Here is a 16,353-nt window from a genome sequence, read left to right as displayed (position 1 = left end):
TTGTAGAACAGTAGTAATAATAACGCGATTATTGAGTTTTGTTTAAGCGTTTTATTGAGATTTTCGCTAAACTGTCAGTAACGGTGGCGAAGCTAGCAGATGGAAGCTAATCAGTTAGCGCGCTAGCTTAGCAAGCCGGCTAACTAATATTGATCGCGTCGATTAACACAAGAAGTTTTTCTTACACATTTTAAAATTAGCAGTGTTTCTTTATTTTATTAAAAATTTGTTGTAGTAAAATAACCGGGTAGAATTTGTCAACATAGGACGTAAACAGGCAGTGGCCATTTTATTACAGCTTGACAGCTCAAAGTAAAAGCCCAAATGTCCGCATCAAAATGGCTGCCTCGGGTTGTTTTGTTTTGGGGTTTTTTTTTGCACCGCTTTTGTGCAGGTGGATAGTGAATTCGGACAGTCCTCTGTAGTTTCTCACAAACTATATAATGTAGACGTTAAAATGTCGTGTGCTTTTAAGACAGTGATCTCAAAGACAGTTTTCATCAGTTGACTTTATTTTACAAAGGTAAACAATCATATTAGCCTTATGTGTAATCGAAGAGGGAAATATAAAACAAAGTGCTGAATAAAACAATAATGTGATCCGGGCATTTCAGCGAGTAAAATATTTCACTTTTGACCAATCCTCATGTCTGTTGCTTGTTTTATTTTTTATTTTTTTTACAAAGGTACATTTAAAGCTATTCGGTATTGGAGAACTTTTTTCCCCCAAGTAAATGATTAAATTGGGTTTTTCTCAGGGAAATTCACGTTTGACTGTTTTCTGCACATTATGAATAAAGCATCTGCTCTAGTGTAATACAACTTTCATAAAGTTTAGGGTTTTATTACTTAAATACCAGATAGAATATTTCCTTTAAGGGTCCCATTCGGGGACAAATTGAAGACAAAAAAAAACATTCTACCTGGAGCTTTTAAAATGTGTAGGGTTTATATCCTACATTTAATATAATTTTGATTATACTTGCCATTAAAACATCAAATGCTATGTCAGCACAACTGATGGTTAACTTATTCTTTGCAGTTTTAAGTTTAAACATCTCATAAAAACTTAGTTATGGCTTGTGGGTACAAAACTGAACAGACATTGCTACAGACTTTTTAAGACAAAAAAATGCTAAATCAATTTAGCTATTCTAATATTCCCTGAAATAAACATTCAAACAGCTGAAATTGAATTCAAATCAACCTATTATTCATTTACATACACACTATGACATCATATCAATCCATTGGGATGTCATTGCCACAATGACACTGGCAAGCTTCTTTATGATGGTCACACTATGACATCACACTAAGGAATGTTTCAATGCACTCATCAAGATGCACTGGGAATTGGTAAAGAATGAGTGCCTGTTTTTGTGCTTGTATTTTGTATTTAGAATGCAAAATAATTGAATGAGAAATATAGATACCTAAAAACAAGTTAACACTAAAACCACAGAAGAAAATATCACCATCATAATGTTAAGATAATAGAGAATAAACAGCAAGAATAAATATCACCAATAACCATAATATTAACTGTCATATTAATGACAATAACAAACACATATGTATAAGAGAGTCTGTAGGAAGATTGTCTCTAAGTTTTGTTTGAAACGCATCAAGATCCATTTTAATTTCTGTCAGAAATAAGTGAATGTAGTCTACTGCCACCACATGAAGAACTTCTTTCACTTCTCTGCCTCAAAAAATACTAGGCAATTTACTCCAAACTACTTTTACTGGGAGAAATACGTTGGAAATATCTAGCTACTGTAATACTAAAATGTTTACTGTTACTTGCTGTGAACGTTTAGAAATGAACAAGAACTTAAATGGTTTACACCATAGCCTGTCCTGTAGGCTACACTGAGGTCATCTTTACCTCACTGCCTCCTTTTGCTTCACAGGATGAATTTCTCAGTCTATGTACATATACATTTCTGTCATTAGTGTTCTCATCACCTTTCAAATATCAATTAATAAACTGTGCCTAGGCAGTCTACCACTGATGCACATGTAGTATAGCCCTTAATATTGATAAGCATTATTGATTATGGTATTGGGTTGTGTCCATTTCTGGATGAAAGCAGATCAACTGTGTGAGATGACTTTTACTCTCCCCCTGGTTCAGTCGTCACTTTTACAGCGCAGACACATGGCTTTAGGGAGATTTCAACAGCAACCCAGCAAGTTTGTTAGTAAGCTCATCGAAGTGTCTGTGCACACCTGAGCTAAATTCTGATGTTGGCCAATGTTGCCAACATTTACTGTGCTGTACTGCCTTAATAAACATAAATGACCCTTAACAAACCTCCCTCTATATAAAACTGTGAACATCTGGATTCCTGTTTTCCTCATCTAAGCCACATTTAACAGTTTGAGGCATCCTTAAAAATAAAAACTTTTCAACAATACATAGAGTACGTGTAGAGCTTATGACGGCACCAAAGTGTGCACATCCTTACAGAATTCTGTTTTAGTATTCTTTCGAATTCATGGCCAACATCCTTCAGCCAAGGCAAAAATGTTCTTGTCAAGTCCCTGCCCTTGGACGTAGAAGGAAACCATTGGCTTAGAATCCAAACAAAGTGCCACTGATCATTAATGAGTTCATTTCAGTTGGTGAAAGTTGATGATTGTCAGATACATCTCATTTTTCCCCCATCTGGCCAGGCCATGTTGCCCAAACAGAATGGCTTTGACGTTTAGCTATCTACCCCATCACTGGGATTTTTAGGTTAGGGGACAAAAATGAAAATTATTGTTTTTTTTATCACTTCATACAGATATTGATTTCTGTCAACTTTATCAAAGCTAGCTCCAACAAAGCAGTCTTCATCTAGTAAATCCAAAAGCAATTCTTCCAGAACTTGTGATGCAAAGTTTAGTGTGTATGAGCAAGGCAATAGTGATCATGGGTCTATCCTAAAGCTGATGCAGTTTAGTTTCCCTTACTCTATGCAAAAAAAAGATCATTTTTGATCGAATTGTTTTTCTGACATTATCACGTCATCACCATATAGTCTCTTGTTTTGTGACTGTAGCTCTGATATCCCATATTTTTGTTGAGCTCCTTCTGTACTTTGACAGGTTATCAATATCCTGATGTGGTTGTTTTAACACTCACTTCTGTTTCCAATATGTAGCAGCACAATCCATTAGCTGGATTAACATATTTCTGGACTGAAGGGATCTTCTGATGTAAGTAAATGTTATGCAATGTTTCCTTCAGTTATTTTCCTTTCAGTTCTTCCTTTCTTTTCATTTTTGATAGGATGAATGTTCCATTGGACATTACTTGAACATATGGCTCTATAGTGGCATTAAATGTCATGTAATATCCAGTAAAAATAACATGACACAGTGACATGAATTTATCTTTCACTTGGTTTTCCCAGTCTCTTCATGTACTATATTCTTTTCTGAAAATGTTTTCTAAGGTGGCTATCGTCAAAATTATTAAGAAAATTACTATACTGTAATTATGGCTGATTTTTTTACAAAGAGAATAAAACAACAACTTTAAAGTTTTAATCTTGTCTACAAGACCATTTTGTTCTCTCTGTATTTACAGCTTCTATTTCCCTTATGGTTTCCTCTACTTCATCTGTTATTCTTTCCTTTCATGCCCTTGTTCTCTCTGTACTTTTTCCTTCATCCGCTCTCTGTCTCTGTATCCTTTTTTCATTCGTTCTCTTACCTATACCATCCTCCCACTCCTTTTTCACTCTCCTTTACACTTTTCACTCCCTTGTCTGCCCACTCACTTATTCTTTCTTCGTTAATCCCTCCATTACCATCCCACTCAATCTCACCTTCCATATCCTCCATTTTCCTTAACTCTCTCTCAATCCCCTCCATCCTCTTCTCACACAGTTACTTCATTTTTGCTCCCCGTCCGAACGCCCTGGTTTGCGGCCACCCCGCTTCCGCCACTCCCTCCTCCTCCGGGGATGAAGTGTAGTTGCTCGATGGTATTTTGCCTTTTTGCAGCAAAAGCTAGCCTCCTGGCACTATGACCTCCTAGTGTTCCTGTGCCCATGACAACCCCGGTTCCTTGCATTTCGTTCCAACCCATCCCTCCAGCTCCACCTCCTCCTAGGTGACCCGACATGGCGACTGTGTTGCGCTCTTGCTCGCGGCCTGAGGTCGGGTGTGAGTTCATCTTGATCATGTGATGGCGATCAAGAGAAGGGGTGGCACATTGCACATTCTGCTGTGATTGAGCCTTCTGGTGGCTCATGCGGGGTAGAGTAGGCACCATGCCCCCACCCACTGTGTAGTCGCCCATGCCCATGCTCATACCTCCCCCGCCACCTCCGTAATCAACTCCCCCCATGCCCACTTCCTCCTCTAGATGATCAGGTGACATCAGCAGCCTCTCCTTAGACTTACGCAAGGTGTTTTGAGCATTGGAGTTTTTTGCTGCTGCAGACTTGTAGTACTGGTGCTGCTGGTTCTTGGGGATCCGTGATAAGGTGCTGCCATCTGCAAGGGCAAGGAGCTGATCTGTTGATTTGACTCGGCGAGGTGGTTTGGAGAGAGTGTCGTAGTTCTGGTTGGTCTTGGTTTCTTTAGGCTCCAATGGATAGGGGTTAGGGGTATGGCTGGGGGCAGACTGAGGGTGGGGTATGCGAGGACGGGTGGCATGGGTGGGGAGTGTGCCTCTCCCTCCTAGCGTATAGTCACCGCCCCAAGGCAGGTGGTGCTGTGACGAGTGGAAGGACGGAGGGGCGTTGTTGGGTCTCCGTTTTGTGGTGCAGTAACCTGAATATTCCTCCAGACCTCCTTTTTCTGTGTTTGGGAAGAAGAGCAGATGTTTTCAAGAGATTGCTCATAGAGGTTTTCAATTCAGTCAGAACTGTTTATCATATTTTCAACTAAATTTTACAATTAATAAACAAATAAAAAATAGTGATAATGCCTAAAGTATTTCTGCAAGTTATTTTTGTTTGATTGTGCAAGTGTTATTTACAGCAAAAGCCTAGTGTATTATGCATTTGTGCATAACTTGTTTCCTTTATTTTCTGTGCTAAATCATGGTGGCCAATAATCCAATACATATTTTTATTGCAGCCTAAAATGACATCACATAGAAATATCAGATGTTTGGTATGGTTTTGCTGGTTGTATAAAGCTTACCTTAATACTCACTACCAAAACCACCCAAAATCTATTTACAAAAACTCAGTTTGTTAGTGCTGGGTTTTGATTTATATCTGGATATTCATTTTGTTTTGATTCCTAATCCCACATAAAACTACTTAAATATTCTTGATCTATGGAAATGGTATAGGTCATTAGAATATCAATAGCACACACAGTAGAATACTCCATCGTCAGTAACTACTAGAATCTGTGCAGTGTTCCCATGAATTTAGAGCATATCCTATGAACAATGAGCAGGAGGCAGGAATATGCCCTGTATGGGAAATGTGCATATCAGGCCACCATGCATGCACACACACCTTCATACACTTATGTTCACACCAGAGGCAATTTCACAAAGCCAATCCACAGACTGGAATTTTTTTTGGATCCTGGATGGTAAGCAAAGAACCTTTAAAAATCTGCACATGCAGTAACCCGAGCCAGGATTGACCTTGAGCTCCTTAATCCTTGACCTTGATTGACCAGTATTAACCAGTGTGCTGTCAGTGCTCACTTCTGCACCACTGTTCTGCCCATAGCAAATTAAATTAATACTATTATACCCTTGTACATCATATCATATATATCATATTCACCCATAGAAACCCAAGCTGTATAGCTTAATGTCTTTCAACTGTATCTGCCTAATTTTTTGTCCTCTGGTTTTCCTGCTACCCCCATCCCCCACCCCCCAAAGTTTGCAGCCTGATGGCTTGATGAACTTAATGCTAAAATGTTCAGATCTGGCCACATTATAATGACCTTCAAAAAAATACTGAGTTAGCTGGCATTTTTTGTCACAGAACTCTGATGCTGATTGAAATAAAAGCACATGCGTATTTTTTAAACCAAAGTGTTACACTATAACGTGCAACTGAGGATCCATTTAAATGATTCTTCTAACACAGTGAGTAAATAGACTTTGGTAACTGTATGAATGTCCTGCTTTAAGTGAAGATGCTCCGTTAGAAGTGAAGATGCTCTGTTAGACTCACCCAGCCTTTTGAGGGAAGAATATCTGTTGAGCTCAGGCTTCATCGCAGCCTCGTACGAGGGAGGAAGCTGAGCCAGGTTATGAAGTGATTGATGAAACGAGGGCTGAGGCTTCATGGCGTTAGTGTGCTTATTTGGTTTCAGTGTTCCACCAGTGGTCATCTGCATGTTATTCATACGCGGGGCACGCTCTGGACAGCAGCAGTATGTATACACTTAAGTTAGTTTAGACAGGCTAACAAATAAAAATAAAACATTACCTGCACATTTATGCATGCACCAATTTGAAAATATTTTTTTTACATACACATTAACTAATTCCTTAAAGCTCTTCATAACAGAGTGTAAAAGTATAGACTTGAGTTGACTTACCAATAGTGGCAGTGTGTTTGGGGCTGGAACCTGAGGTATGGATGAAGTTATGCTGCAGATTTCCCACTAAAACAAAGTAAGTGTGAAATAATGAATGGAAAACAAGCAAGCGTTAGATATTTTCCTAGCAGAAACTTTTTTTTCCAATAAATTTCTGTACTGATTTATCATTGGCTTGTCTAAGAAAATAAATGCAATGTGAAATGGTGCTATGATACATTTAAAAAAAAACATTTTTCTATCATTTTATTTGTTTTTGTTTTACAATTTACTATTTTTGTTAGTTTACATAAGTATTACAGCAATTTCTATAAAGCTTTGAAGTTATCAAAACTCTTCACAACACCGAGCATAATAATTAGAGCAGTTGGCACGACTGCATCTGTTTTGAAAGTGCCCCTCATTGTGAACCCCCCGGGTGAAATACTGCTGCTGAGACGACTGATGCCATGAGCATCTGTTCCCTGTAAATGATTGCTTGTAAAAGACTCTCTATTGCATTACAGTATACTTGCAATATAGAAGACAATTCTATGTGCATGACAAGCTTCTGATTCATGTAAGACAAGACTATATATTAAATCTATAATAGAAGACATAAACTAACTCATTAAGCAGTAAGCAGATCTCATTAAATTACTAAAATAGCAACAAAAAAGAAAAAAGAAAAGAAAAGAAAAGAAAAACGGTCACTTGTCTCACATCGGTTGTCTTTGCTCTGCAGAGTGGGGTACAGGTTTTTAGGAGGCCGCCCAAGAGTTCCCTCTCCTCCTCCACTGCCCAGGGCGACGCTGTTGTTTCTTTCCCCCTGTTGGACTGGGCTAGATTGGTGGCGCAGCATATCCACCAGAGCTCTGATAGCACAGATAGAAGATAAAAGGCAGAGACAATGTTCAGGTTCAAATTAAAAGTCTGTTTGACATGATCACTCGATGCGTGATCCCTTAAAATAAATATTTCTGTCTTTTCTTACCTTGGCATATTGAGCTCTCTGTTGCGTGCCTGCCGCGAGGCCTTGTTAAACGCCAGCTTGATGGACACAGCCACAGCCACAGTGAATGAGATTACTCCACCAATGACGTATATGGTATTGTTGCTCTGTTCGATGCGACTGAGGTCAGGGTCAGTGAGGTGATGAGGCGGTTTAGTCCCTGGTGGTGCTGTGTTGGCCCATTCTGGTGAGATGTAGTTATGGCAGATGTTCTGGTCAAGCCGGCGGGAGCGGTCTGGACAGCAGAAGCGGTAGTGGCATGTGCCGCAGCAGTAGATAAAGTCATCCTTAGAGCAGTTGAAGGTAACATCATACTGGCCCATAACATCATAGTAACCACGGCACACGTCCACTTCCACCACTCGACGTGGAGGTGGAGCCACCTGTGCAGCTCCGAGCGGAGGTCCCAGGGCATCAGCTGTGGCATTTTTAGAAAGCATGACTTGAGCCTGGGGTCTGGGCGGTGTCTCTGGCCATCCTGTTGACCCTTTCCCTCGCCCATTTCCTCTTCCATTTCCTCCACCTCTGGACTGCAGTAGTAAGAATCCCCAGCTACTGGGCCTGGGGCTGATGGTCGGACTGCTTGTGGGCCTTATGGGTGCATTTCTGGTTTTAGAGGGATCTGAAACACTAGCTGCGGACGTGTTAAACGGAGCAGCAATTAACAGGAAAAGGAGGATGACACGTGTTCGAGCTCCTGAGGTGGCCATCATCTTTATGTGACTAACACGACTATTTTCTCTTGCTGACTCAACCCAATGTTCAGTGCAGAGACCTCCTTTAAAATCCCAGTCCTTAACACCGCATGTAAAAATGTAACTCATGGGCTTCCAGCCATAAGATGTTGGTTTAAAAGTCAGTAAAAATGGCACTGTGCACTGTTCTGGGAGAAAATGAGGGGGGCCGTGATGAAAATGTAGTCTCAGACTCCAGGGAAACTCAGATCCACATTTCTTCAACAGAACTAACAAAGTCTGAGCTACTGGCCTAATAGTTCTTCCTTGAGACAAAGTAAACTGAGAGACACTCACTTCTCACCTTATGTTAAAAATGTTGCTTTAAAAGAAGCTAAAGTGGATTTATGTCTCAAGAATAAAATGGCTTCCCTTATTAAACAAACTGAGTAGGTAGTGTCATGCTTTTAAAAGGCTTTTTAGTTAATAAATGTATGCATCTCCATTTAGCACAACTTAGTATGTAATATACACTCCTTGTTTTGGCACTTATTAAGATGAGTTTGCTTATAGAAGCAAAGGGCAACTGTAAACACCATAAAATGTAAACTAATGCACTGTCTTTTATTGTCTTCTAGATGACGTCTATACAATTTGGGCACTCTTTATAGTCAACAGTGGCACTTATGTCATTAGGAATTTCCCTGAACCGTAATACTCCCTGAATGCTATTTTCTTATAATTGTTAAAAACAGTTTAACAACCAACTATATCGTTGAGATAATATTAATTAACTAACGCTAATATAGATTTACGTCTTTAGAGGACTACTTATGGTGGTGAAATCTTTGGAATGGTTAAGGTCAGTGTGATGGGGAATCATTTTGACTGTGCAGCCCTTCAAAGGCTGTTCTCACTAGACACCGAACCGGTGCTTATTTATGCTCAGAGCAGAACAGCATACATTTTACCTGCTTAATCCAAAAATGTCGCTTCTACTAATCGCAAGAAAAAGCGTGGATGAAATAAAACGTGTGAATCCCTTTACCTCCAAGAAATCAACTAAATAACTTGTACGTAATATTTCCTTATCTAATTGTTGAAATGTGATTACAGCGTATTTAAAAATGCAAATAAAAAAAGAGGAAGTAAACACTTATTTCGATCATTTAAAAAAAAGGAGAGAGAAAATGTCTTTCCTCATGAATTGTCTGCATTTCAAAGCAGCGCACGGTTTGGGTGCAGCAGCAGATTTGTTGAGCCACGTCTTCAGCAAGAAAAAGGAACCTTTAGACACATATGATGCATGTGAACAGAAAAATAACAAGAACGGAATCCCAATCTTCAATCCTATTCAGGTCCGATTGGTTGGCTTTGGAATCTGGCGATCTTTATCAGCAGTGCTATTTTCTCAGGGAGGTGTGATGAGCTTCTGAAATATAGAACAAATAAATTGATTTACAGACACATCATAGACCGACAGACGTGCAAATACAGTACATGCAGGCTGTAATGCAGAACCATGGATCGTGGCCGTGCTTTCACTGCACGACCGTGGCCAAATACAAAATAGGTATGCTTTACAATTGTCATAGAACACTGGGTATATTAACGGCTAATTAACAGATTCAACAACAAAGCAACAGATGCATTTGTTCCTTGCTAAATTCGTGAGCAGAAAAATGGTAATGCATGCTTTGTGAAAGCCTTTCAAGCATTTCAAAGCCCATTAAGGATAATTGGTGTTCAGTTGATTATCCTGAAGACTATATCACAAACATTGCAGGGGTAAATTCCAGCGTACGCTTGGAGACAAGAAAAGGAATGGTGCATAATAGTTGTGCTGCATGGTGCAGGGAAGGGTAATGGCGGTTTGTTTGATGTGTTACTATGTGCCAGTGTGAGTCAGAGGCATTGAGAGGTCTGAATAGTAGCGATGATCTGAACAAGCAGTGATCAATTCCTTTCATAAGGCACATGATGAGGCTGCTGGTGGGTGCATTATTATATGTGTCAGTATGTTTATGCGCTGTGCGTGTGCATGCGTGTGAAAAAGGGGAAGAGAGAGAGAGAGCTTTTCGCTACTCCTGAGATGTCTAAATTGCATCTGATTTTTGGGGATGGGGGGTGGTGGTGCATTTTCAGGGCAGAAAAATTATGAAGGAAGACAAAAAATTTAAACGGAGGAATACAAGCGAGTAAGATAAATGCAGCAGGAACAAACAGAGCCAGAGGTATGGCAAAAAAGCTCTGTGTGTGGTGATGGTGAAGTGTGTGTGCAAGTGTGTGGGAGTTCAGCGAGTGGGTGGCAGAGAATGGAAAGCTTTCTGTGACACCGCTTACCAGCACACACATGCACATGTAGCATACAGCACAGTGTGTTCATGCATGTTCATGCAGCAGGTACGGAGCGACAAGAACACGTTCAAGCCGCACACCAAAACAATTCAAGCCGGGAAAAAATTTGATGCATGCAATGAAATAAAGCACAGAAGCACGTGTACATCTACATCCAAACATGGCTGGTGTGTGGATCATTGTATGCAAAAACACAGGTGCAGCTACAGATGAACCTTTTATTTATTCTGGATTAATTTCTTCATTGCTGTTAAATTGTCACAATTTAATTAAACCATTACTAACAATTGCACTCTTGTCACTCTTAGCCACTCTTGTCTCATCACATAGGCAGCGTAATGAAGTTCTGTTAATAAGTTGCTGTAATTATACTTTACCACTAATCAAATCAAATACATATGAAAAATATATCAAATTGGGTGGGTAGTATGAGGAAAATAAGTCTTATGATGCATGTATGTTTGCATTTTAGCTGCAGAATAGAGCTATTTTATGTTTTATTTAAAAACCTATAGCTTCTATGATGATGATGATGATTATTATTATTATTATTACAAATCCTATTATTATTATTATTATTATTATTATTATTATTACAAATCATATTATTATTATTATTATTATTATTATTATTATTATTATTTGTCACAAACCCTAAACACATTCACATAAACAAAGCACTCAAATCTAAAGAAAGGTTCACATTATTTATCCAGCATTTCACAAAACAGGCAATCCCCAGGGACAAGCTCTGCTTTTTTTGCACTATTCATCCCTGATTCACAAATGTCTGTGCACTCAACAATGATTTCCGTTTAGCAGTCAGATATTCCAACCATTGATGAAGTTAAATAGACCAGCCTTTTTTAGGCTTTATGATCAATTCAGCTGCCATAGGATAAGTGGTGGTGGTTGAAAATAACCACGAATGTAAATATTGTTATTTTGTTCTTTATAAAATAAAGCATGTTTTAAAGCCTAAATCTAGATGTAATGCTTTACAGGCTAAACTAAAATAATCCTTGAACACAGTTTCTTTTAGCCTTTTAGCCTTCCTAGGAAATTGTGAGCTAATGTTGTGTAACTAAAGAGTTAATGTAATAGTACATAATGTCCCAATATATCTACATCTTTTCTATTCCATCGAAACCCTCTATGGAAAACTGATCTCTCATACAGTGCTGATTTGAACACAGGCAATCAGGTTTAATCTAATCCAGGAATGCAACGGCTCACGCGAGAATTTAAAACTGCTTTGCTTTTCATTTAATCGTCACTATTGATTTGCTATCTTAGTCTAAACACTTGCTTTGTATTTGTGTTTTTGCTAAAACTACATGTAAGAATATTGGCTCTATATAGTATTTCTCACCCTGGACAAAAACCTAGTCAAAGCTAGATTTATGATCATCTGTACCTCCTGATGATTAAACTGTTGAGGATATTGTGCTATGCAGCACTTATGCATGTATGCAGGGTTGTCATTTGATTTCAATCTCATTCTAAATGATTGTATTTGCACTCCGTGGAGTCAACAACTGATTCCACTGATCTAGTGAAATCCAAGCTAGCACAATTGGATGTGCACGATTACATGCTTGCGTTACAAGTACGATATTCAACATCTGTCATGTGTATTATCCATTTATGGGTTTTAACACAGTTAAAAAAACATAGTCGGCAATATTCCTGAAATCTTGTTGTTTTTTTTTGTTGACATAAAGAGTAAAGCATAGAAAAATGGTGCTAAAAATGCGTAGGCCATTTCAACACCTTAGGAGCTATGTGGAACAGTTCAACCTTCTCTGTAAACTGGATTAGCCTTTCTTAAGCACAGTACCCGTCAGCAAGAGACTGTGGGCGATTTGAGAGAGATGTGCCACTGAAGACGTGGCGCACTGACAAAGAGTTTCCATAACACTCCGACTGCTGAGTTTATCAAGGACCGGCGATCAGACCATCAGATTCGACTGCAGTGGTGTGAAATGTTGCTGTTCTCTTTATTCCAATCTACTAAACAGCACATCTGTTTTGGACATTTTCTCCTTTTCTCCTCTTTATTGCTTGCACCCTCGGTTTCTCTCACTTTCTCCCATTCTCTCTCTCTCTCTCTCTCTCTCTCTCTCTCTCTTTCTCTCTTTATGATATTCAGTGCGTGGGTTGAGGCAGCTAGCTCTCTCTCTCAGAATAGCACTGCAGCAGTTCATACTTATGTGGAAGGAAAGAGGGAGAAAGAGAATGACAGAGAGGACAAGAAGACCTTTGTTTCCCCTCTGAGGCGTCTTTCCTTTTAGAAGACATGCTCTTCTCAATTTTTTCTTCTCAGAACCACCATTTTTTCTTCAGCTTTGCACGAACATGATGCTGTTGGTACTTGCATAATCTACAAGATTTCTTGTAGTTAGTCCCCAACAGATGTCACCTAGATTGACTCTTGAGCAGTGACATTAGGTTCACGCTGCCAGCGCAGTCACAGGGAAATTTGCAAATGGGTTGCTTGGCATTCAGTGTCCCTTATCTCACTACTCAGTTCATCACCCGAATGGTGGAATTATTTCACGCCATGTGCTCACTTGTACAAAATGCTTTCAGAAGCATTTGTCGAAGAATTTCCATAGAAAAATACGAATAAAGATCTGTCTGATTGGATTGCATAAGAGATCAAATACATTGACTGTAAGGCATTGAAGAAGCAAGGGTTGAGTGAATCACTCTGTCTACACTTGACTGGCATTGATGTGGGATAACTCTTCATCTGGTGGGAGTAGAGGGCAGTGGCTCAAATTATGTAGAACAGCATAAGTCTGTAATTGTGTGTGTGTGTGTGTGTGTGTGTGTGTGTGTGTGTGTGTGTGTGTGTGTGTGTGTGTGTGTGTGTGTGTGTGTGTGTGTGTGTGTGTGTGTGTGTGTGTGCGCATGTGTGGAAAGAGACAGACAAACAGGAAGAGAGAGGGAGACAGACAGACAGAGAATGTTTAGGTCAGGCCTAACATGGACATTTCTGTAACACACAAAGGTGAAGAGCAAAATCCCACAACTTTTCCCTTAGCACATGTCAAAATAAACAGTGTTAAATGAACACCTTACACCGACAGTGCTAACAATGTGGCTTCACCTTTCATACGCTGTAGGTAAAAATTTAACACTGGCAAAAAGACATGCAGAGTTTTTCGTAGATTTACAGACACATAGCATACAGCTGACACATTCAACAGATCCACAGGCATGAAGCACAAGTGCAATGGGAGTGCAGAACTAAGCAGAAGAGCTTTCTCTGCAGTGATGTGAGCATCCTCCATTTCTGCTCTCACAGATGGCTGTACCTATGTGAAAAGAACTGATTAGTAGTTAAACATGTCCGATACTGGCCATGGAGTAGCACTGAGCATATAGTACTGGGCGAGTAGGTGGGTATAAGAGCCAGTGAGACTGCACTGAATGGCCGCCTGCGTCGGCGTCAATGCATGTGTGTATTATGTGGTTGCTTCATCTTCACTACACTTTTACATGGATGTCTGGATCCTTCAACCTAGCTTATCTGCATGCTGGAACAAAAAGCCAGATCAACAGCATTCTGCTTCACAACACCTGACTACACCCTGAGGAAATAATGGTTGTCGTAGTGATAGAAGAAAATGAAATAAAACTAAGAAAAAAACAAAACAAACAAAAAAACAAAGTCCTTTTGTCTGATCACAAACACAAATGAAAAATGTAAAGGCTAACTTGGCGACTTACCTGAGTTGTGTTCTCTCTATGGAGAGATGCTGAAGATCCTCGCACTGCGTTCCACAACATTACATCGCATTTAATCCTGATATCACGACGCACTTTGATTTGTTTTTCACGCATGCTGATAAAACTTGTTCTGGGAAATAAAAACAGTTCTTCTCACCTGTTTACGACACGATTTCCTTCTTATCTACCCAGCATAGCTGCCTCCATGTTCGTGCTGAATGATGAAGGCTGAAATGACGCCTGTACACGTTCCTGACATGCGAATTTAAACTTAGCTATAGAGCTTTAACTGGGTTTTTTTTAATATACTAAGTCGGTTATGGCACTGCGAAGGTATTTCGAGTGTAAAAAGCTCCACATTTTTCCTCGGCTGATTTAAAAAGGCAAAATAACGCAGTTTGAGTCGTGGTATAAAACTGCTGACGCGCTTTAACACTGTTTTTTTTTTTTTGTCGCTGAGCTTTAGATACTCCTTCAGGTGGCGTTTGCTCGACGCAGCGCGGCTGTACAGCGTGTCCACAGGAACAGCGGCGCAATGAAGCGGTGCAGCTCTTACACAGGTCCACTGGACTCAGCAGTGCGTTTTAATTATCTTCCCATGGCGCGCTCAATGAAACCGCTTCTGCACCGTTTTGCCTGTTTCCTATCAGTCGCGCTTTTTTCCGCGAATATGGCTGGCAAAGCAGTTGGGGGAAGGAGGGAGGTGGAGGGGGGGCTCTGTTGCCACAGCAACGGTGTCATTTCACTGGTGACCGTCTCGGGGTGATGGAGAACCTGGACAGTAAAGAAATAAATAATTTAAACCTATAATCAAAAGACTATTTTCTTAATACGTAGTTGACAAATACCCTGTTTAGTTGCGCAACATGATAGTCATCGGCGTCTTGCGTCGTGCTTTTCGCTTCTCAAACCACAGCAAGCAAACATCCAAGTGGTCATGATGTTTATTCCTGTTTTTTTTTTCTTTAAACATAAATGCAATGTAATATGCGCCATAAGGACGCTGCCATCACTATCTCAGGCAAACAGGTTGCAAATATTCGCATGTACAGAAGCTGGTTTAAATCGAATTAAGCAGTTATTGTACTTTGGTAATGGTGATAGATCTCTAAAGACTAAAATAACAATCTCTATATATATACAGCACTTTTAGTACAAACTTTGTTATAGATTTTTATTTTAAGACTCCTATCTTATCGAGACAGAACTAAAACTCTTTCCAAACATTAGTTTTTCAGCATAAACTTAAAATGTTTAAAAACAACAACAACAATTTGCATGTCAGTAAAGAAAGCAGCATGTTACGTAAGAGACCACTTTTCAGACAAAAACAGAATGAAGACTGTTGAGTTTTTCATGCAAAATATAAGAAGCAAAGTCAAAGTCTCCAGAAAAACCGTGACAGGTAATTTTCATATACAAAAAGCACAAATTGTACCAGAGCCTATTTCAGAAAGCAAATGTTCTTCACTCCAAATATTGACTTTGTTTCATGTATTACTGTATGTTTCTTATAGTGTTTTTTAATAGCAGAAAAGGTAATGATTCACAACATTTATTTGCATTTGCCTGAAACGTTTGCACAGTAATGTGTATATACATAACAATGCCCCTTATTAGATAGTAAATACAAAGTTGTTCAGATGTGTGATGTTACAAAAAACATAAAGGCAGCAGGAACCTGATGATTAGTTCGCTTGATTTATTTACAAAATGGCATCACAATGAAGAAAAGCTTCCAGTAGCTGCAGCTGATTGACTTTTTTATCGGGTCATGGAGTTTGTTATTCGTTGTCACATTCAGCACCACGGACAGCGCATGGTTGAGTTTAGACGTGGACAACACGTGAATCAGTTTGTCCCAGTACTCGCATACTGTATAAAGTTCGAAAATGAATGGGGATGCAAATTACTGAATGACAAATAAAGCTGTGACTTCCTCTCCACGGAACAAGCATCCTCACACGCCTCTGAGCAGAAGATCAGAAGGTAAATCAACAGCCAGTAAATCAAAACACACAATAATAAGATTATTGACAGCCATAGCAGAGAAGAGCTACAACACGG

General features: G+C 39.5%; 1 protein-coding gene across 2 annotated transcripts; it reads right to left on the bottom strand.

The window, feature by feature from the left end:
- Window positions 1-229: 229 nt before the first annotated feature.
- On the bottom strand, window positions 230-15,248 carry LOC113643414 (protein shisa-7). Of its 2 annotated transcripts, XM_047811526.1 has the most exons (8): window positions 15,135-15,248; window positions 14,444-15,060; window positions 14,287-14,330; window positions 7,499-9,622; window positions 7,228-7,379; window positions 6,526-6,591; window positions 6,156-6,344; window positions 230-4,803 (listed from the first exon to the last, which is right to left on the bottom strand). In XM_047811526.1, exons 4-8 carry the CDS (start codon window positions 8,338-8,340, stop codon window positions 3,878-3,880), a joined length of 2,175 nt encoding a protein of 724 aa, XP_047667482.1. In that variant the 5' UTR covers window positions 8,341-9,622; window positions 14,287-14,330; window positions 14,444-15,060; window positions 15,135-15,248; the 3' UTR covers window positions 230-3,877. The 2 variants fall into 2 exon arrangements, with proteins under 2 accessions (XP_047667482.1, XP_047667481.1); XM_047811525.1 differs by lacking the exon at window positions 14,287-14,330.
- Window positions 15,249-16,353: the final 1,105 nt, after the last annotated feature.

Source organism: Tachysurus fulvidraco, chromosome 3, assembly GCF_022655615.1.
Source record: "Tachysurus fulvidraco isolate hzauxx_2018 chromosome 3, HZAU_PFXX_2.0, whole genome shotgun sequence".
Lineage (NCBI taxonomy): Eukaryota > Metazoa > Chordata > Actinopteri > Siluriformes > Bagridae > Tachysurus > Tachysurus fulvidraco.
The sequence above is the reverse complement of the archived record's forward strand: the minus strand, read 5'-3'. Positions and strand labels throughout refer to the sequence as shown.